Below are 24,109 nucleotides of genomic sequence, written 5' to 3' on the forward strand. Positions count from 1 at the left end.
TTTTTTATTATTATTATTTATTTATTTATTTTTGGAACTTTGTTAGATCGTGATGAATGAGTGACAGTTTTTAATAAATTTAAAGGGAGCAGTCTTTTCATGCTGTATAACCTACGAGGTTTTATTCAGAATTTAGATAAAACTTCATGCATGACAAGCAGCCACGTATGGCACAGAGAAAGCTGTATACTACACTGACTATATAGGGTGAATTGCCTTTAAATGGGTCACTGCCTAATGTGGGACACTTAAAGTCTAGTGTTTGTAGCTTCCCCATAAATGCCAGTGAAACAATGAGGTAGCCAAAGCTGTGGTATCATGTCATCAACATCATATGACCTCTCAGATGCAATCATCAGACAGGAAGCATATTGTGTGAAGAACACCCAAAGGTCAGTGACATAGAGTTTGGACAAACTTGATATTAAGGAGAATAAATTAATTTTAAACAAGACAATCCTGTTACTTGTTGGTCTAATGTGCTTATAAAATGTTTGTCCATCAAAATATAGTATAACTTTGTTTCAACCATGTTTCAACCATAAATAACCAAAACCATTTTACTATTCCACATGAATCAAGGTGATTTTTGCCTTTTATCATAGACTTTTCAGTGTCCCACATTAGGAAGCTGCAGATTTTCTCAGACGATTCGCACTAAAAGCAACAATATGTCTTTAATTTATTTTATGAATGTGTTATCTGCATTTTCTTTGATTTGATTAGGACACATCCTGGGGTTTTTAAAATGGTATTGGGTGTGATGTAATTCCCTTTGAGCAAAGCACTGAACTCCCAACTGATACTGGCTGTATCACACGTCACTTTCAAATCAGATATTTCAGCAAAAGTGAAAAAAAAAAAAAATATTAATTTCAGCAAAAGTGTAAAAGAAAAAAAAATCTGTAAAAACGTTGAGAACCAATACCGACTGTGATGGACAGTTACTTTGCTTAATTCATCTCCATCAAGACTCCATATGAAATGCTTTGGGGATTGGGAGTAGAAAGTGAAAGCTTCAGCTGAGGTTAAACCCATTTACTTGAGCTAAAAGCATGCAGTAGCCTTCAGAACAGTTGAGCTGGACCAATAGCTACCTAACAAATCTGCTCCCCACTCACAGCTGTCATCAAAAATCAATATTGAAAGTGAAAGAGGCATGCAATCTGCTGAATACAGACTTTTTGGATACTAAAAAAATGACAGTATGTATAGGTAGAAGGAAACAAATATGAAACATATCATCATATTAAGTAAAACATATAGGCCCAATTATGAAAAATATGCATTGGACATATATGTCATGCACATTTATATCCATCCTAAAAAAAAAAAAAAAAAAAAAATAAATGCACATATTTTAACAATTATTTCAAAGACATATATGAACATACAGATATTTTGCATATATGTTGCGTACATAAGATATATATTGTTGGCATACTGCAACATATAAAACCAAATAAAAGCATCATATACATATTAACATCACCTCATGTTGTAGCGGAGGGGGCAGTGGGGGGTGCTGGGAGTAGAAAGTGAAAGCTTCAGCTGAGGGGAACCCCAATTACTTGAGCTAGAAGCATACAGTACATTCAAAACAGTTGAGCTGGACCAATAACTACCTAACAAATCTGCTGCCCACTTGCAGCTGTCATCAACAATTAATTCTGAAAGTGAAAGATGCACATAATCTGCTGAATACAAACATTTTGGATACTAAAACAATGACAGCATGTAGGTAGAAGGAAACCGAAACCCAGTTACTTGACCCAAGCACTTCATTCAGGACAGTTAAGCTTCAATGCAAAATATATGTTTAGGCTATTTAATTTCCATATATGAAATATATTGTCATATTAAGTAAAACATGTAATTATGAAAAATAATCATATATACATATCTCATAAAAATATGCATTGGACATATATTTCATGCACATGTCTATCCATGTAGCTCCTGTGGATAGGAATCAGACAATGACTCAAGAATACATTTTCCATTTCAAAAACTTTATAGATTTATTTAGAACATTCACTGTCTCTCTACAAAAGTAGCTACATATCTTTTAAACATGAGTGTTTTTTCCTTCAAAACAGATAAAAGAATGAGAACAAACATTCTAAAAACTGACGATGCAATCATTATTCTCAAAAACAAAACAAAACTAATACAAGAAAAGTTGCACATTTTCAGACATTTAAGAAGTGTTACACATTCCTGAATCATTCAAATATTTACAAAGCAAAAAGTGTCCTAAAAATATACCGTCTAGTCTAAAATCATGAACAGTGCATCGACATCAAATCATGGTCGATTGTTTTGTTAGTTAACTTTTACTAAACAGGTCAAGAGAGATGCACAGAATAAATAAACAAACAGCAGTTTTGACTTGATGTTTCCAAAGCACATATTCATATGATCCTCTGATTTCCCTTTGGAATAAAGCCATTTGTTGTTCTCTGGAAGAAATATCTAAGATCTATGGAAGGGCAGTAACTGTCCACATCTCAAATGACAGTTCAGTGATAGAAGCATATACTATAAGGAATAACACCTGCTAGTTCTAATTATAGAATAATCATAATAGTATACATGATTATTCTATAAGTTAATGTGCTTTCCATGTTAAAAAGTGCTACATTTTAGCGCTACTTGCCGATCCGCATTGTTGGCTTCATGCAATGATCACTAAAGGCATAAAGCATATCTTATTACATACAGTTCTAAAATTTACGATTGTTGTGCATAATGGTAGTTGTTACAAGAATAGTTCATACAAAAAAGAAAAATTCTCTGAAGTTCACCATCAATGACGATACACAAAGGAACCATCATATAATTCAGACTTGAAACATCGTATTTACTACATTTACGATACTCCTTTTTTGTTCCAATGAAGATAGATATTCATAAGTTTTGAACTAAAATAAAAATATATGTTGCACTTCAATTTTTTGGGAGGACTGCCCCTTTACTATATACAGATGCATTTGTGAAAGTAAAGTCATTAGTAACATGCATCTTGAATGTCATGAAGACATGGAAAAATCACCTCAACCCTCAAAAGATTTTTCAAATTCTCGGTAAACTTTTAATCGGTCTTAAAAGGAAGTTGAACTAAGTTTATAATTGCACAATTTACTTTAGTAACTGTTGTGTAAATGTTCATTAGGTATGTAAAGCAGCAAAATGTTACATTTGAATTGAAATGGGCAGAATTTCTTTGTGTGAAGTCAAACAAAGCTGTTTTTGACAATCTTATGAAGTTAATAAGGTACTTTTGAAAATACACACATTAAATGGCATTTAATACTAGATCTGTTATTCTTATTTCACATAATATACTGTTGGGAACCATAAATCTAAAAGGAATTTATTTGCAAAGTCTTCACTTTGCAATGTTAGTAACTACAAGTAAATGTAACAATCCTATTTCTGTAATGTATAAAAAAAAACTACTTATGTATTTGTTTATTTAATGCTATTTGTTGTATTACCCTTTGTCTTGCAGTATGTTGTTGTACACTGTGCCATGCTGTGTATATTGTGCCTGGCAATTAAAACCAGTACCATTTTAAAACTAAATTCTTACCATAGAATAACACGCCACATACTGGAAGTTCACTAAACTATTACATAATATGACCTGAATTACAGGCATCTTCCCAAACTAATTTGACACATTTGGGATTCTCTGACGTACACATGTGCCGTAAATCTACCCTCCATACAAAAAAATCTCAGAAAAAGCTTTTACAAAAAAGTGAGCTGTCAGAAAAGTATACCCTCTGAAGGTAATGTAACATAAAAACAACACTCATGATCTGTAGCCTTCTGTATCTAATGAAAGTAAAGACCCAGATAATGTGCTTAAATAAAATGGAAATTGCCCACAAACAGAGGTTGATTTTCAGTCAAGTGTAAATTCATTTGGTCCAGATAGAGGTGCTAATGTATTCAAAGCATTATGTGCTGCCAATCTACCCATTTAACAAATAGCTGGCCTCCCTCAGATCTTTTTGGTGCGCCGGCCGAGGTGATGATAGTAACTCAAGGTGATGAAGAGGAAGAAGGTTTCACTGAGAAGAAGAACGATTGCACCATTGGATAATGTGCCCATCTCCAAGAGGGTGATGGACGTCACTGGGGGAAAAATGAGTACAGAGACTAATTATAAAGTCAGACAAAGTAGTAGTCTGAAACATATACAGACATCTAGCAAAAAACAAGAGTGCCATGCAGCACAGCTACAACACTCAATTCACAAACATATTTAACTCATGTTATGTTAATGAAATATGTTGACAAAATTTTTTATAATTACATAACATAATATTGAATCTTTTTTTAATGTTAATTTAAGTAAAATAAGTAAAAAAATAAATATAATGAAATAAATTATTAATCTAATGATGCTTTCCCACTGAATGGCTCACTTTTGGGGAGTTTTCCAGTGTTTCTTTTGAAACAAACTCCTTCATCTTGCAGTTAGAAACATCCACAGGCCGAGAATGAAGGACACCATTCCATCTATATGCTCCATTGTTGTGTGTTTGTTTATATCGTGTTTACGATGATGTCACGGCAGTAGAAGTGGCGTAACAATAACGACATACAGTATTGTTCAAAATAATAGCAGTACAATGTGACTAACCAGAATAATCAAGGTTTTTCGTATATTTTTTTATTGCTACGTGGCAAACAAGTTACCAGTAGGTTCAGTAGATTCTCAGAAAACAAATGAGACCCAGCATTCATGATATGCACGCTCTTAAGGCTGTGCAATTGGGCAATTAGTTGAATTAGTTGAAAGGGGTGTGTTCAAAAAAATAGCAGTGTGGCATTCAATCACTGAGGTCATCAATTTTGTGAAGAAACAGGTGTGAATCAGGTGGCCCCTATTTAAGGATGAAGCCAACACTTGTTGAACATGCATTTGAAAGCTGAGGAAAATGGGTCGTTCAAGACATTGTTCAGAAGAACAGCGTACTTTGATTAAAAAGTTGATTAGAGAGGGGAAAACCTATAAAGAGGTGCAAAAAATGATAGACTGTTCAGCTAAAATGATCTCCAATGCCTTAAAATGGAGAGCAAAACCAGAGAGACGTGGAAGAAAACGGAAGACAACCATCAAAATGGATAGAAGAATAACCAGAATGGCAAAGGCTCAGCCAATGATCACCTCCAGGATGATCAAAGACAGTCTGGAGTTACCTGTAAGTTAGAAGACGTCTGTGTGAAGCTAATCTATTTTCAAGAATCCCCTGCAAAGTCCCTCTGTTAAAAAAAAGGCATGTGCAGAAGAGGTTACAATTTGCCAAAGAACACATCAACTGGCCTAAAGAGAAATGGAGGAACATTTTGTGGACTGATGAGAGTAAAATTGCTCTTTTTGGGTCCAAGGGCCACAGGCAGTTTGTGAGACGACCCCCAAACTCTGAATTCAAGCCACAGTACACAGTGAAGCATGGAGGTGCAAGCATCATGATATGGGCATGTTTCTCCTACTATGGTGTTGGGCCTATTTATCGCATACCAGGGATCATGGATCAGTTTGCATATGTTAAAATACTTGAAGAGGTCATGTTGCCCTATGCTGAAGAGGACATGCCCTTGAAATGGTTGTTTCAACAAGACAATGACCCAAAACACACTAGTAAACGGGCAAAGTCTTGGTTCCAAACCAACAAAATTAATGTTATGGAGTGGCCAGCCCAATCTCCAGACCTTAATCCAATTGAGAACTTGTGGGGTGATATCAAAAATGCTGTTTCTGAAGCAAAACCAAGAAATGTGAATGAATTGTGGAATGTTGTTAAAGAATCATGGAGTGGAATAACAGCTGAGAGGTGCCACAAGTTGGTTGACTCCATGCCACACAGATGTCAAGCAGTTTTAAAAAACTGTGGTCATACAACTAAATATTAGTTTAGTGATTCACAGGATTGCTAAATCCCAGAAAAAAAAAATGTTTGTACAAAATAGTTTTGAGTTTGTACAGTCAAAGGTAGACACTGCTATTTTTTTGAACACATCCCTTTCAACTAATTGCCCAATTGCACAGCCTTAAGAGCGTGCATATCATGAATGCTGGGTCTTGTTTGTTTTCTGACAATCTACTGAACCTACTGGTAACTTGTTTGCCACGTAGCAATAAAAAATATACTAAAAACCTTGATTATTCTGGTTAGTCACATTGTACTGCTATTATTTTGAACAATACTGTATATATCCCGCCCAATCTAAATCGGTACTAAACTGCAGTGGAAACACAAACCGTGTCGAGTCAAGAAGAGCCGAGCAGAGCCATACCATGCAGTGGAAAACACCATAAGCATAAAGTACCAGTAGATGCATGTACCATATATTTCAGAAAAGTTAGAACTAGACTTTTATTATGTGACAGTCCTAAATACCATAAGTGTAATCACTTCAACATTTACTTAGGGGTTAATAAGGTTAATTTTGTATCTAATCTTTGAAGCTTGTGCTTGGATTGGATTTTAAAGAGCGCTTGTTGCCATAAGAGGGCAGTACAGCATTAAGCACAATGAGTATTAAAGATATTCTCTGCTAACCTAAGAAAACAAAAATGGCCCACAGATTTCATCAGGTTTTATTGACTTGTTCTAGTCTTGGAAGGATCTTAAGAATGGGTTATAATTATAATTATAATGATTTGCATTGTTTTCAAGCAAGAGTTTATAAACCTACCACTATCATGCAGTAATCACACAGTAATCATAAAACATAACATTTAATATATATATATATATATATATATATATATATATATATATATAAAATATGGGGAGAAAAAAACATGAATAATATAAAAATACATACAATTAAATGTTTAAAATTGGTTAAGGTTGTAAAAAACAACAACCTTAAGTTAAATTGTCCCTTAATTACAGGAAGAATAAAGATTAAATGTCAGTTTCCATTCTCACGTCCCTCTGCACTGTCTGCCCAATGTTCTCAGGAGAGAGAAAAAACCTCTCTCACCTAGAAATTGTACCCCGAAGTAACATGCTTCTGTAAGTAGTGTCCATTGAATGATGACCTTTTCCGCTGTGTACAAGCCATTCCACAGAATTAATGAGATACCTGTTGGGAAGAGCAAAACACATCCTAAGTCAGCTAGAGACGTTAAAGGGCACCTATCTATTAAATAGGATGCAGACTCTCCTCCAAACACCAAAGCACTTAGGCTAGGAATTAAAAAGCTTGAAATCATGCACAAGATCAGAGAACTGATGCTGTGATTCTTTCTGATCTCCTTCCACACTGTGGTAATGTGGAGGGTAGCTGTTTCTTCAAACCTGCCAAGTGCCATCTGCCAGCACTATTTTTCCAACCTTGCTTGAGTAATTCCCACCATCGAACTGGCCATTGATCTGACAGAAGAACACTCACACCTTGCATCGCTGCAGGGGTATGAGTTGTTTGTGAGCTAAACCAGGTGTCACACTGTATAAAGGCCACTGGTTCTCAGTGAGGGGTCCAGACTGCAAAATTCAGCCCTTCAAAAATGTGCATGCTAATATCATGTGTACATACAGTAAAACTTCCAGGGCTCTGCTGCAGTGTCATATTCATGAGCACTCGGACTGATAATGTATGTAATCACATTATCATAATATTCTATATCCCCCACTGGTTAAGGCTGCAATTTAAACACTAAATCTAAATCTAAAAAACGTCTTTATGCTGAATTAGAGGCTATATTACGCTATAGAGAAAAGATAAATAGGCTGCTGTTCATAATGAAATAAGGGCATAGGGAGGGAAGGGTTTTATTTTCCACAAAACACTCACTTTCACACACCCATAAGCCACCCCTGCAATCTTTTATAATACAAGACCTCCTACGGTTGACTGTAAGCTCAAGCACGGGGTAAGCTTGGCATGTGCTGTTATTGTGAAGAATCCTGGGACCAGCAGGGGGTCATTACTAGTCATAATACAGTCGAACTGCCCAGCACACTGAAGCCCTGCCCTATATGTGGCTAAATGGAATTGTACTGACTCATTAATATTTAAAACCGAGGCATAAAATATTCATACCACTTGAAATCATACACGAATTTGGCAGTGAAAAGCGCATCTAGTCATGAATATTTCCAGTGAGTGGGAGACAGACTTGCACAAATGTGTGTACATTATGCATTAGCTATGCATAAACTGAGATAGAGAGGGAAAAGCGAAAGTGTAAAGACATGCATATATACAGTACATATCCAACAGTATGTAGAAAAATGTAAATTTAAACATCTCTTTCCAAAATGATGGGCGCTAATATGGAGGTGGCCCTTTATACAAAGTGTCCTAACAGGTCCAATTCATAGACATGCATTTTATTTGAATGTTATCAACAACGTTTTTACAAATGCCATACTTTTCTGGTTGTTCTTGAATAATATTTAATGCTTCTTTTTTAAAACAATTTAAGGTGGTTATAGAAAATAATTACCCCATTTAAAATAATCACATTTTGTTACTTTGCAGACTGAAAAAAAGATGGACACAGTTCCCTTTCGAACAGTCTCTTCCATTGCATTGCTGACACTTATGAGAGAAACTTCTGTTTACTCTGATACTGGTCCCCATATGCTTCACTCTACCCACAACACCTCAACTCGCCCATGTGCTTCACACTTGAGGATCAGTGCACCTAACCAGATGCGAGCAGCTTGATTTTCTTTGGCGGGTCTGATGAGGAAGATGTCGTGGATGATGTGGATGGATGCTGGAGCACCACCTTCTAAATCTAAATCTAACGGAAATAAGAGACGCTGACAAGGTCACCTTCCTGGACTCGCCAGTCTCTCCCAAGGGACTGTTTGGCCCTGCCATGGATGGTTTTGCTGAGCACTTTACACAACTTTACAACTCTCAGACGTCATTGAAGGCAATGTTTCACCTTCTGCCGAAGCGCTCCAGTGCAGCGACTGTTTCAAGTCACCAGAAGACTACATCCTGATGGCAGCCAGCCAAGGCAGCACCGCCTCAGCCCCAAGCTAAATCTGAGCATGGGCTTCTACAGCACACCCAGACAGCAAATTGCTACCTGTTTAGACTTCGCATCAAGGACCCTGCCCCAGAGTGACATCGGACCCAAAGAAGTCATCCTGATCCAAATGCAGAGTGGAAGAGGAGAGGGTCAGTTCTCGCAGTTTGGCGTCTGGGATGTTTTCATCTCAAGGTAACCCACCGCTGCATCAGAGCTGTGGCCTCAAAAATCATTGCTTGTTTCAATCAGGCGTCCCACTGTGACCGACCTCCAGAAGGTGGTCAAGACAGGTGCCTCCAACTCAGGTTGGGTAGCTCTCTAAAAGGGCAGACAGACGTTCGGCTCCTGGTCAATCCTGGCGCAATACTTGCACATCAACTGCTTCGAGATGATGGCAGTTTTTCAAGCCCTGAAATCCTTCTTGCTGGTCTTAAGGGAGCACATGTTCTGGTCTTTTTGGACAACATCACGGTAGTAACCTTTATCAATTATCAATTTTCACTTTTATCACTTTCACTTTCTTTACCCAGGTGGTCTCTGGTCAAGCTCCCTTCAAAGATTGGCTTGGCACCTCCTTTTGAGGGATTGGGAACCGCTGTGGTAAGGGGCATAACATTTCCATCATACGCTTGAAGCATTCAGCCAATCACAACGCACTGGATAGCTAGCCAATCAGCATACAGTACATCTCGCTTTTCAGAATGATGAGCTTTGTAAAAGTTTGAGAAAGGCTTAGAGGAGCAATAATGTGTTTTTTAAACCTTAAACTGCATTGCATAACATTGCATTACACCAACGTCATATGACCCCTTTAATGTAACTGATCACATTTGATTGTTTTTTTTATTACTTTTCTAACTTTTCAACAAATATTTTCAACTATTAATAATTTTCAAACACTTAAAACAGGTAGGGTTAACCCTAAAGTAGTATTCAACACTGATTACTGTCAGACTTCTCAAAATTCTTCATGAATTACGATTAGAATAATTAAATTTTAGCATAGTCGCCACAAAATCACACTTTACAACCTCTTTTTACTTTGAGAGGTAAACAGATTTCAAATCATAAGAAATAGTTATGACACTATTGTTACCATACACAACTGTGAGCCAGTCATAGCAGCTGGCGTTTACTTCTGAGTCTACAATCCACCACACCTAATCAAACAGAGCATTCCGATGAGGGGGTCAAAACAGGACAGAAAATAGCCTATTACTTCTAAATTATGGAGTTTTTTTTATTTAAAAATCTTGATAACATTATTGACCTCAGAGAACAGAACAAAATAATAAAAAAGGCAATTCATGGCCCCTTTAATAATAGACGCCACTATGCTTCTAGACATTTTTTTAATTGAATTTAAAAAGCCTTAAAAAAACTATTTGTATCCATATCCTGATTTGTGCCTGTCCAAAACTTTATCCCTGAGATCTTTTGACAGTGCCTTGCCATCAATAATTTTCTTCAGTTGCACTACCAAGGACTGAAATGCTCTAGGAAAGCTCTTTTCATGCTGAAATAATAATATGACCAAACCTGATCACAGATGGATGTCAAAATGCTTTGTGTGCAATTCTGATTGAGTTTACACGTCATTTTTAGGAGGGGATTATCTTTTTCTGATTCAGTTTTTTTTTTTTTTTGACATGTTGGTATTATATCTTTAACTTGGGCAAAAACTGTGCCCATCTTCATTTCAGGCTGCAAAGCAACAAACTGATTCTTTTCTATACCCACATTAACTAATTATAGAAAAGTGAAATTTACTCTATGTAAAAGGTTTCCAAATTTTTGTGGCAATATTGTGTATATGTAAGTTAGACGTTTAGAATTATTATGCCTTATAGTGTTAAACTTTCTTCCTTCTAATGCTATACCATAAAACTGAACATACATAGAAGAGCTCCCCCATAGAGTCTGATGGAGATCCTGGTGGTGGTGATCTCAAATATTAATTCGCAGAGCCAACTGGGAAAAGCCAGGGCCTACAAAACAGAGAAGAAGGTCACATAATGAATGTAATGGTACAGGAACTCTAGGGAGAGGCATTAAATCTGCAAAAAAAAATCCTTTAAGATGACAGAAAAAAGAAATGTTTTAAATATTTTTTTTTCATTTACATTTATAGTATTTTAAATGACTAAATTGCAGCAATTGAATAAACTGCAATTCATTCTTCTGATGGCAAAGCTGAATTATTCAGAGAGCTGACATTACTCCAGTCTTCAGTGTCACATGATCCTTCACAAATTATTCTCATAGGCTGGTTTGGTGCTGAAGTAACATTTCTTACAATTATCAGTGTTGAAAACCATGTTGCTTATTATTTTTGTGGAAACTGTATTTTTTTTTTTTTAGGATTCTTTGATGAACAGACAATTTAAAAGAAAGCTGAATATTTTTTGTAACATTATAATTGACTTTACTGTAAATTTTGATCAAATTAATGCATCTTTGCTGAACAGAAGTATTAATATCTTTTTTTTATTGACCCAAAGCTTTTAAAATGTAAATGTAAACAAAATACAGCGAGAATTATTTCATTTTGGACCATAAACTGTTTGGAGCATAAAACATTTTGATTAAAGTTCTTACCATTAAGGATGTGGATGTGAAAAGCACTGCAGAGATGAGAAGCCAAACCCTGCAATGAGAGAATGAAGGACACTACACCAGCTGACTTCTTATAAATCAAAACCCTCAAGGTTTGGCAAGAAACAAACCTCACAGAACAATGGAGCAATTAAATTAGTTAGGGAGTTTGGTCTGATGATATGAAAGTGGTCTGAATGATAATTTCTAAAGTCTTACCGAAGACCAATGGGCTCACGTACAGCAAACTTCATCTCATTACCCAACATCTGACTGATCTGCAAAATGAGAGAATTGTCAATATAAGCAGGTAACATTTTAAGACACATGAGAGAAACATGAATAACTTATTACAATCTTTCTGGAAACGGACCAAGGTGGCACGAAAAGAAAAAAAAATACAGGCCCATGGTAGAAAAATGTCAAATTTTGAAAAATTGACTCACAAAAGTGTGATTATGAGATTTGCTGATAGCCCAAGCCTGCCAAGACTGAATGGACCATGCAGAGGGACACAGTTTTATTTTATGAAATTGGAAACTTTGGTGTAGCATCTCAAGGGACTGATAGGAAAGTTTGAGTTTTGTTTTAATTGAATAGATCTATTTTGACAGCAGGCTGGTGGTTTCACAATGAGGGCTGTTTGTTCATAATCCAGGCTGAGGGCCAAAGTAGAGCAGAGCTCCTTCAGACAGAATCAGATAGAGACAGATACAGATACGGATGTGGAAGCTGTTACAGTATTATGCTTCCTTTGGTTAGCCAAATGAGTCCATAAGTGACATTGAATACTGCAAGAGAATGCTCTCTTTAAAAGAGCATATCAGTAAGCAATGAGCATCTAACATTACAATTATAAAAACATTATAAAAGCTACAAAATAAGATTGGTAATTTATTGCAAAAACTTTTTTTTATCTGTATCTGGTACAGAGCAAGACTGTTCACTAATAAGGCTGTATTTATTTGATCAAAAAAATACAGTAAAATCAGTAATATTTAGAAATAGTATATTAAATAAACTATTTCCTATTTGAATACATTTTCAAATGTAATTTTTTCATGTGCCGACAAAGCTGAATTCTGCTGATTTACTCCTCAATAAATATATTTCTATCAACTTTGAAAACCATTTTGCTGCTTTAAGTTTAAAAGGAAAACATTTACTTGTAATAGAAATCTATTGTAACATCATGAATGGCTTTACTGTGGCAATTTGAAAGATTACTTGCATCCTTTTTGAATAAAAGTTTTAATTTCTTTAAAAAGAAATTACTGACCTCAATTTTTGAATGGTAGTGTACATTTTGTGTGCAAACATAAACAGGTGGTTAAGATAAGAAGGTCAACAAACCTTTCGGTAAGCCCAGCCTTAAAAACATGTTCTTAAATAATCCCACAGAAAATTCACTAAGTGCATTCTTTTCTTTGTCTGCATAAAACACTAACAAGGAAGCTTGTCAGACCTACCAATAGTAACACCGGTTGCAGGCTTAGCGAGATCAAATATTCAGCAGGAAATCAGTAGGAAACTATACAGTAGCTATATATATATTTACATATTTTTGAAACACAAATAGGCATTATCTTTACTTTGATGTACTCTATAAGAAATTATCCCAATTATGTTACATAGCTCTTTTCCATTTCCATCAACAACAAAAAAAAACTTGTCCTAATGGTTATTACACATGCAGGCTTTCTCTTTCTTCTCCCACCCTAAAAGAGAGGGCTCTGTCCATCTTCCTACTCCACCATGCTTCACTAAAAGTCTCTGCAGCATGGGTAATTTCATGTTGATGAAAACCCAATCCATTTCTGATGAGAAGCTGTGGCGCTGAAATTCTGATTAAAGGTCATTTTAAAGGGGAAGCATGAAAGTGTGAGAGTGTGTTTGTACGGGGACGTGTGTCACAGCGACTGTTTTAGTGTAACAGGAGCACATAAATAGCAATGGCTTACAGTAAAACTCCTCATAGACAAGCTGACATCAGCCCTTTCGGTTTTGTAAATATTTAGTTCTGCAGCCTTAGCTCATTGTAACATGAACAGTGACTGCAATTCATTCAACTGACATTGCCAAATCAATTTGTTGAGACTTGATAAACAAATGCTGCTGTATATACCCAGTAAACAGCAGTAGCTAATAAGGTGGGCCACTGATTATTCTCAGGAGGAAAGTGATCGCAGAGATGAAGTGTTCAGAAAGCATGTCGCACTGAGAAACAAGAGCATGTCATGTGCTATGGAGACCATCACTCAATCGACACCTCGCTCTGGTTGTTTCTGGGGGGTTAATACATCTTGACAACTGCTGGGGACAGGAAGTACTTTGTACTGTAATGGTTGAAGCTACACAGTATGTTCCTCTGACTGCAGTATCGCGGCAACTGGGATGAAAGCTTGATAATGGGGAAATTAAACAGAGTACTTCAAATACATCATGGCCCACATTATCACGTTAATTGGTGGACAGAAATATCAATATCGTAAAAGACAAGTCTTCAAGTCATGCAAGAGTAAAATCATTTACTACCATATTAGATTTTACACAGAAAGCTTTTGCACCCAAAAAAAAACATGATCTACTTTAACTGGGTCAATTATTAAAGGAACTGTTCACCTAACAATGAAAATTCACTGGGAATTTTGTCACCTTCAGGCCATTCAAGATGTAAATGAGTGTGTTTCTTCTTCAGAATGGTTTTAGAGAAATTTAGCATTACATCATTTGCTCACCTTCAATGAATAGGTGCCGTCAGAACGAGAGTCCAAACAGCTGATAGAAACATCATAATAATACTCTAGTAATCCACATAAATCCTGTCCAACAAATAGCATCTTGTGAAGTGAAAAGCTGCGTGTTTGGGAAGTCGTGGCCTAATGGTTAGAGAGTCGGACTCCCAATCAAAGGGTTGTGAGTTCGAGTCTCGGGCCAGCAGGAATTGTGGGTGGGGGAGTGCATGTACAGTTCTCTCTCCACCTTCAGTACCATGATTTAGGTGCCCTTGAGCAAGGCATCGACCCCCCAACTGCTCCCCAGGCGCCGCAGCATAAATGGCTGCCCACTGCTCCGGGTGTGTGTTCACAGTGTGTGTGTGTGTGTTCACTGCTCTGTGTTTGTGCACTTCGGATGGGTTAAATGCAGAGCATGAATTCTGAGTATGGGTCACCATACTTGGCTGAATGTCACGTCACTTTCACTTTCACTTAAACTTGGTCTGTGCATATTTAAAGAGAAATATGCACAGACCAAGCACATTTTAGAAGCCGAAACAGCCCAAAGTCGTTATAAACAAATGTGTTGGTGGATTTTAATGTGAGAAAACAATAATTTTTCACTGGAGGAAGTGTTATTATGGATTAAGGACTGATATTTTGGCCAGAAGCAATCTTGATGGATTTGTTTCTTATAAAAACACTGAGCTTTCAAGTCACAAAAAGTGAATTGGTCTTGAGGATTATTGTGATTTTTTTTCCTTCTTGCATTCTGATGGAACCTATTCACTGCAGAGGATCTATTGGTGAGCAAGTGATGTAATGATGAAAAGGAATGAATTTTTCCAAATCTGTTCAGATGAAGAGACAGACTAATCTACAAATGTAATTTTGGGGCGAACTATTCTATTAATAAAATATCTTAAAAGCTCATGTGGAGCTGCATTCATGCATATATCTCCAGTCATTATGGTGCTGTCTGAGCCATCTCTGTTGAAAGAGAGGGTGATGGGCGACTGCCCCTTAATGGATGTTGTCTTTGATCTTCCTCTGTGACCCTACACAGAGTCTGATGCACAGTGTGGAGGTGGAGAGGGTGACCATGTCTGAGTAATGCCCATGTTTCATGTGGACTACCTCAAAGCCCCATGAGTTTTAATAGCACTGAACATGAGACGGGTAGTTGTGCCAATAAGCTCTTATTGTGGGTTATTCATAGTGATGTAACATGACTGCACGCTGGCTTCAGGATGAGTGTGAGGGGCCAATTAAGCCCCTTTCACACGGAGATTCCGGAAAATACACAGATAATGTTTCGTGATTTGTCCCAGGATCTTTTTATTTTGGTTCATTCACACTGCCAGTGATTTTTCCGGGATCCGTGTGTGCGTTCACATACATCCCATAAAGACACATAAAATTACAATGTAACGTTTAATGTGTCACATACCGTTTCACTAATATGGCGAACTATTTCAGCTGCAGCGCAGATAGTAAGGAGCTCCCGGATCTCTGTTTCATACCAGTTTGCAAACATTTCTTTTTTGTGAATGTTGATCTGCCTTCAAAACACCCAGTAAAAGAGTCAATCCCCAGACGTATTTGCATTTACACTCTGGCAATTTCCGGGACCAACGTGCATTGTGAAAGAGGTTTTAGTGTCCTAGAGCTGTGTGCCACACTGTGACACAACTCATCTAGTCAGCCACCTCTGCCATAGCAGGTGTGTTCTTATTGCACAATAAATGTGTGGCTCATGCTATGTATCCCCACCTCCCATGAAGTAAAATAGCTCTGTATGCAATGTATTCTATAATTTATATATTGCTTTCAACAGAAATTTATGAAAGATAAACAACAATTTCTAAATGTAATGATCAGAAACATCTTTACTTCATAATCACAAAATTTATTTATTTATATATATGTATATATATTGGATCATGCCGAGTTGACTGCACACCAAAATTTTACGGATTGATCGGATTGATCTATGAATCAATATTTATGTCTTTTTCAAACTCCTCCTAGATGGTTTGTCTGATTTTGACCCAAATTGGCTCAGAATATCTTCAGACCATGCTGGCTATGGGATTCAAGTACATTAGTCAAACCATTCAATAAATAACGTGCAAACAAATTTGACAAAGAGCATGCCAAAATGGACGTAAGGCTGGCTATATCTCTACAACGCTTTAGAACATTAAGACCTAACTTGGTTATAAAAACTATGACTTGAGGCTACCTGCACAGTTTCAGCACAGCACCACCTAGTGGCACAAGATATTAAAAATGGCTATTTTTGCACATAAATTCTGAAAGGTTTGGCCAAAAATCACACAACTAGTCTCTTTAGATTCAATGCAGAATGTTGAGTAGAATTTTGTCAGTTCATCTTCAGACCATGCTGGTAAAAAAGTTATGGATTTTGCATCAATATACCAAACAGTTATCATTTAACGCATCAATGAATTTGCTGGAATGATACCAAACCGAATCTGGCTGTATCTCAGCAAAGCTTTGACATATTGACACCAAACTTTGTGTGGGACATTGTCACCTCACACTGACCACGTCACATCAATTTGATAACAAAAGTGGTCAAAAGTGATGACCCATTAAATCAAATTACTAGTGGTTTTATTTATTATTATTTTTCTGCCATTTTGACTAAAATAATTTTACAATGGCTTCAATTACTCACTGCTGCAGTTGGTCTGATGCTTGATGCCTTGCTTACTTAAATAGTGATTGGTCTGGATAATTGCTGCTCACAGCTTTTTTTATTTTATTTATATTAATACATACACTTCAAATTTCACTAAACCCCAGTAGTAGATATTGAGGTCAAATATGAAGACTGATGCAGGCAAGTGGGATGCTACCTTTGACCTGTGCACCTCTCCATCATCATCCTCCCCGCCAACACCCAGGACCTTGCGGGACTTGAGGCGACTCACAAGATCAGTCTGACTGTGCTTCTTCATGAGAGGAGGCGGTGTGGAAGCCATGGCAGCAGAAGAAAGCAGGCACTTCAATGAGCTGTCAGAGGGACCGAGGAAACAATAATACATCAGCAGGCGCACTTTCTCAGAACTGTTTGTTTATAGTATTTCAGTTATAAAGAAAAAAAAATCACAACCAGTAATATGCAGGGTTTTTGAAATATAACAACAGCATGTCATTCTGTTTCACATCTATGACAAAGAATAATAGCTATCAGTAAGGCTTTTTTTACAACGAAAAAATAAAAAAAGATGGCAGTAAAAAAATATATATAAACATTAAGGCCTATTGAAACAAGTCCACAACCTCCCACAAAGCTGCACACACAAAGATTCAGAGTATACTGTGTTGGATGAATAGGGATATACAAAAACATTTTCAAAGACTGCAAAAAAAAACAAGATTATAACTAGACACAATGAATGTGTGTGTGTGGGTTTGTGTGTGTGTGTGTGTGTGTGTGTGTGTGAGAGAGAGAGAGAGAGTGTAGAACTCAATAGATTTCCCTTATGATGCCCTTTATTTACAACTCCACATGTTAACTGTCTCTTGCACATTTGTATATACACTATACCATCATTTATTCCTGTGATGGCAAAGTTGAATTTTCAGCAACCATTACTCCAGTCTTCAATGTCACATGATTGATGCTCTAAAACATTTCTTATTATCTATATTAAAAATAGTTTACAAAAGAATGTTATTTTTGTAGAAACTTGATGAATAGAAAGTTCAGGCAAAAAAAAAAATGCATTTATCTGATATATATATATATATATATATATATATATAATAAAGCGTTAGCGTTAGTTCTGGCAGGTCACGTGAGTCAAGCTTGCATCGGCTGATTCTCAGCTGATCACATCTACCTATAGGAATACAACACCTTTCATGGCATTCCTATATAAGCTCTATTTAGTAGTATTCAGCAGCTTTTCAGATTGCTCAGGAGCAATTTTTCCTCCTCCATCCCCATCTCCTCCTTTCGCCACAGTCAGGACTTGACTTTCTGATATTCCTTGCAAATCAGACTCCTTTATCTTGAATGAAGTGTTACACTTAAATATCATTAAGTACATTAAAGATATCTGCCTTGTTCTGTTCTGTTCTGTTCTGTTCTGTTTACCCTAGTGGGGTTATTATTGCTGCTCTCCCTGCTTATTCAAGACAGGCTACATGGATGGGCAGGGAGTTTTTTCCCAGAACAGAAAAAAACTGAAAAATGTTTTCCCCACCAAACCAAAGTTCATGCTAAGTATCTATCATTTTGAATATAGTGGTCCTGACAGAAATGTTTTGACTCTCTATTTCATGCACCCTGAATAAAATTATGAACTCCATTTAACATATTTTAATATTTAATCGTAAGCTTAGTGAACTTTTGGAGAATTTTGGAGAATTTGATGTTTCCCCATTCAAAGAGATAGGAGTTGCACTTGCATGCCCGAGCGGTGTTTCAAAGATGGCCGCTGAGTGACATGACTTGTCTTAAAAGGACTTTGATATAACCAAGCATATAAAAATGTGATATTATATAAAAATCACCAAAAATATTGGGTTATTTTAAAAAATTATAATAATAATTAAAAATTAGGTAGTGTTGACTCTGTGATGCATAAATCTTTTCCATTACAAAGCTTTGAACAGCTTGAAAGAGTTAAATTTTTAAGGTGGGAATATCTATACATAATGTCTCACCAGTAATAGGAAATGTTATCCCGTATATGTATGGAATATACTTTCAAAGAGGTTCAAAGACTGCAGATTTCTGTAGCACAGAGGGGAAGAGGAGATGTTTCTCTGATATCTTGTGCAGACTGATTATTGAACAACCCAAAGCCTTTCTAATCTAATTGATTAGTTTGGTGTTAATGAAGAGCTTGATTCATGACAGCAGCTGCACCATGTTGATCTCAGCTCTTCAGCTCTAGATCTAATGAGGAAAGAAAGCACAGACTGAGGCTGTTCAACTTATTGTGAGACACTAGACGCTGCTTAATGCTAAAAGACTGAATGATGTTCCCGAAGGAGAACTGCAGGGTTAAAACTCTTGTTCTATTCCATTACTCAACTCATTCCCATTAGACAAATGAGCAAGTCGGCTAGTAAAAAAGAGAGAAAAACTGCAGCCACTTGCCAAAATGGGGCACATATGTCCTTACTGCGGCATTTAACCAACAGCTGTCAGTACTAAATAGCTTTTTTTCAAAAAAAAATTAAAATAAATAAATAATAATAATAAGCGATTAACATGTTCTCTAAATAGGCCAAAAAGAATTACAACTCTGCAATGTTCCAGGACAGTTTGCTGATACAAAATGATAGAACATAGTGACAAAAAGTCATCATACAACAAAAATATAAATTCAGTGAGATACACTTAAATCCATCCTTATTAAAGGAGGGGCTAAAGCTTTTTCGTGCATTCTGCATTATTAACACTGTAAAAGAGATGGATTATCATGCTAAACATGGCCAAAGTTTCAAAAAAAAAGATTTGGACGTACTTCTATACCAAATACATTCCTTCCGAGTTTGTATACGTTTTGGAAAGTATTTTTTCCAAGCTTGGCCCTACATGACATCATGAAGGACGGGGTTCCTTGTATGGGCACCTCTCCCAAAAGATCAATAGCCTCCCCATCAATGTGCTTCTTTTGGGTTACGGAAGACATCGGCAGCACTGCACAGGACTTGCTTGAGAAGAATGTCTTTAAAAAAAGTGTGTTTTTGATTGTGAGGGAAAGATAACCTTGTTCAGTTTCCCAAAGAACCCAGCATTACATTAACAGTGGATGCAGTTTGTTTTTCTGGGACAGCAACAGTTTCACATATGGTTATTTGTTGATGTCATTTCTGTGATATTTTATTAAAAAGGGCCCAGTTCGACGCTAGATTTGCACATTGTTTGATCCTGAAAGATGGAGACAGAGATGGGGACACAATACTTGGCCACATGTCACTTCACTTTCTATTCACTTTCACTTAATTATTAATGCCCCAGTGCATGCTGGGAAGACTGCAAATTTTACTGAATCATAAAAGTATTTTTTAGTGTAGCCCATACCATAATAGCAAAGCTTCATTAGTGCAATAACAGTAATAATAAAAGTAAACTGCCAAAAAAACTACAACAAATAAGTAAATCTTTGACAGATGTTTTACTTTATTATTATTTTTAACAATGCAGAAATCAATCTACCAAAATATTTTCACAAAGCAAAACTGAACTAAACAATATGGCAATATTCATATGCATTGCTCTTATTGCCATAATGAATCTAATTACACAAAAAAATGACATGACAATGAGGGATAAACTATAGACATTTTCATCCATATCCCTTTCTGAATAAGTGTATATCGAAATCCAGAATAAAATGAAAAACCAGAATTACTCCCAAGTCTCACCATGGGCCCTATCTTGCACCCAGCGCAATTGACTTTGTACACCGACGCATGTGTCATTCCTATTTTGCACCTGCGCAAAGCGCGCTTTTCCCTCCACAGAGGCACGTCGCTAAACTAGTGAATGAACTTGCGCTCCCTGGGCGGTTCAGCGCAAAAAAGGAGGCGTGTTCCGGCGCAAACAATCCCTGGTGCTATTTTGATGTTCCATTAAACAATTGCGCCACTGACCAGAAAAAACCTAGTCTAAAGTCAGTGGCGCGTTGCGCGTTGTTCATTCTGCTATTTTAAGGGCGCATGCTTGACCATAATGTATAGCGTGCACAACGCGCATACACTTTGTTCATGTAATCTACACAGATGCAACAGTTATTTTTGCAAATCATAAATTGTTACACTTAAAAAAAATATTAACACATGAGATGACGGAAATCATTGTGGTGTGCCACGAAGATGTGAAAAAATAAATCTAGCTTACAAATTATTCAGGCTAATTGTAGTAATTAAGGATCAGACCTGTTTGAGGTCATATATGTATAAGGACATCTGACAAATTGGTTTGTCCGTCAAGAACCAGGAAAAAAAAAAATCGATGAAACAATTGTGGCTATTTCCTCCCACGCCTGTTTAACCGACGCTATTTTGGGTGGGTTTCTCCCATCCCCATACAACACAACTTCTCTGTCTTTCATTGCTCTTACAAGAACATCAGTCTCCTCGGCTGTGAACCGCTCCTGCCGTGCGCCTGGTAAATACGCCATAATAATAGCAATCCATAATGGAACTTGCGCACCTGCTTTTAAAGGGAATGTTGGATGACGCTCTGATTGGTTTATTTCACGTTACGCCCAAACCACACCTATGAATAATGAAGCTACTTCAGACCAACCCATTTTAGATTTGCGCCGGGCGCAAGAGCCATTTATCCCGCCGGGAAAATAGCAACAGCGCCGAGACCCGCCCACAAACTTACTTGCGCTTCGCGCTTTGACACTTGCGTTTCAGATCGTTAAAATAGGGCCCCATCTGTTCATTTCACAGCTGTTTGACATTTGGACCCTTCAGTCTGAGAACCCTAAGCAGAGAAATTTAAAAACCCTCAGGCTATACAATACAACACCATTAAAAATTAAAAAAGTAAACGGTCTACTCCATCCCTTTTATTCAGTCTGCCATCTATGACAGCTCATCCAACTGTTCTTCAGTCTCACATCATCTTCACTGCAAACGTTAAGTTGTTTCAGTTGCCTAGTAACACAAATGGTATGAACTTTGTGCCTTTCATATAATCATAAATATATTCAGGGATCATGCCTCTCTAATCATTAATCAGCTATTTGAGGTTGGTTGTTATTAATGCTGTGCCCTCTATTCAAATGTTGAGCATCTCATTTCCTCTATGTCATTGTATTTACGTTCAAAGATGGTTTTATGAAGCACACATTTAAATTCTAGATTAGCTGCGTGCTTACAATGTGTTGTTTAGTCATGCCAGTGTTTGCCAACATGTGTAAACTGATTATTTAAATAATTGTACATCAGGTTGCCAAATCTTCCATTTACTTTTAAAGATACAGGTATTTTTTAATTTGTTTACTTGTACAATATGGGCGTACAAACCATTTGGGGAAAGAGTTAGATTTGTAAGATAATTGCTTTTAAGAGATCTGAACGAGGGAGCAATAAACACTAAAATGTACCCACAACAAACTATTTAATTATCTATTTTGGTGACACCACAAGAATTACTGAAACAATGATGAATCAGTCTGGAAAATGAATCTGGCTGACCTGTTAATTTGGTGCAGGAACAACAACCTCCCCCTTAAGATGACGGTGAGCACCTTTAACATCTTTAATTGTGAACAAAGTTTCACAGCAAAACCATAGCAAGCACAACTTGCTTCTCCAGAAGTATATTTACCATTCATTTTTATTAATACACATATTGAACAAAAACATTTACTACCATTCAAATATGTGGGCTTTTTTTCATTAAAGAGGGGCTACAATACTGTTTCATGCATTCAGAGTTGTTTACACTGTTAAAGAACTAAGCATGGTCAAAGTTTCAAAAAACAATTTGGACATATGAGAGTATTTCTGTGACAAAAAAAAAATCGTACTTCTGGGTTCGTACTAGTTTCGGAGTTTTTATTTTATTTTATCATGACTCTTTATGAAGTAGACGAGGGTGGAACTCCTTATATGGGCATTTTTTATTTCGGAAGAGTGCACCCAAGCAAACACTGACCAGAGAAAAATTAAACTACTCAATTACACATCAAATTTACAATACATACTTTATGACTTTTCTGGTTTTACTAAGGCAATTACATCCACACACATTCATTTATAAAGATTTGGCAAAGGCGTTTATCTCACTGCTATGGCAACAGTTCATGATCAGTCTTGAACAGGCTACTCTGAAAATGTAATCAAATTACTGATTACTCCTTTTAAAAGCAATACCATTACTGTTCTATATTCTTATTACCATTTTGAAAATTACAATGCATTAAATTACTCAATTACTTAAAAAGTAATCAAATATAGTAATGCTTTAGTAAGTATTGCTTTACTGCCCAACACGATTATGTCAGGGTTCGATGGAAAATCATACCAGACTGTTCAAATGTTCCATGGCACGATAACCAGCAATCGAAAAGTCTGTGCAAAACACCGTTTGAACTAGCCTTTGCATGATAATTTTGATGCTGCAAGGCAGGGGTGCCTGCAGGATTTCAGCTGAGGGTACGCACAGACATGTTAAACCCTGAAAACACTCAAAACAGCTAAGAGCAATGGAATGGTCAAAGACATCCATCACATGTTCAGATAGGAAAACGACTGAAAAACATTGCGGGTAGACACAAAAACCGATTCGGTGTGAATGGCCGCTTTTTAGGCAAGTCCAGTGGGTGTCACGTCATAAAATATTTTAATAAGACTGAATTTATATTTAATGTGATCACAGATTAATAAACACATTTTAAGTTACTAATTAGTTCAATCAGCGAATGTGCACACTGAACAAAAAACCAGCTTTTCAGTGACGACTCATCTGAATGCATCTGATTGGCCATTGCATTCATGAACTCAACAGAATCGTGTGTGATTGGTTATAATGTGCAATGCTGTAAAATGCATAAAAATAAACATGATGCGATCTGAGCATATCTAAATGTAATCAACACTTTTCAGTTTAGATTTAGCTAAACTGAACAGGGACATTTTTGTCCAGTTTGGTGGCATTTTTGCCTCAAGCACCCATCAATTTCAGACCGTTGGCCAAAAGCCAATATGATTCAGTGAAAGCGTGATCCAAATGCATTAGGCCAGTTCATTGAAAAGAGATAACTGA

The 24,109-nt window shown here is 36.7% G+C and overlaps 1 protein-coding gene across 2 annotated transcripts in view; it reads right to left on the bottom strand.

Annotated features, from left to right (window-relative positions):
- Positions 1–1,991: 1,991 nt before the first annotated feature.
- LOC128017050 (tumor protein p53-inducible protein 11) overlaps positions 1,992–24,109 on the bottom strand; it is a 30,816-nt gene continuing 8,698 nt past the window's right edge. Inside the window, exons 3-8 of one of the 2 annotated variants that reach the window (XM_052602129.1) lie at positions 17,217–17,373; positions 11,834–11,892; positions 11,618–11,666; positions 10,917–11,007; positions 7,012–7,113; positions 1,992–4,146 (exon numbers count right to left, since the gene is read on the bottom strand). In XM_052602129.1, coding sequence (XP_052458089.1) covers positions 4,013–4,146; positions 7,012–7,113; positions 10,917–11,007; positions 11,618–11,666; positions 11,834–11,892; positions 17,217–17,342 — 561 coding nt within the window. In that variant the 5' untranslated portion in view covers positions 17,343–17,373 and the 3' untranslated portion in view covers positions 1,992–4,012. Of the gene's footprint in view, positions 4,147–7,011; positions 7,114–10,916; positions 11,008–11,617; positions 11,667–11,833; positions 11,893–17,216; positions 17,386–24,109 lie in introns of both variants that reach the window. The other variant, XM_052602130.1, reaches the window with a different exon arrangement.

The sequence above is a fragment of the Carassius gibelio genome, chromosome A7 (genome assembly GCF_023724105.1).
Source record: "Carassius gibelio isolate Cgi1373 ecotype wild population from Czech Republic chromosome A7, carGib1.2-hapl.c, whole genome shotgun sequence".
Classification (NCBI taxonomy): Eukaryota; Metazoa; Chordata; class Actinopteri; order Cypriniformes; family Cyprinidae; genus Carassius; species Carassius gibelio.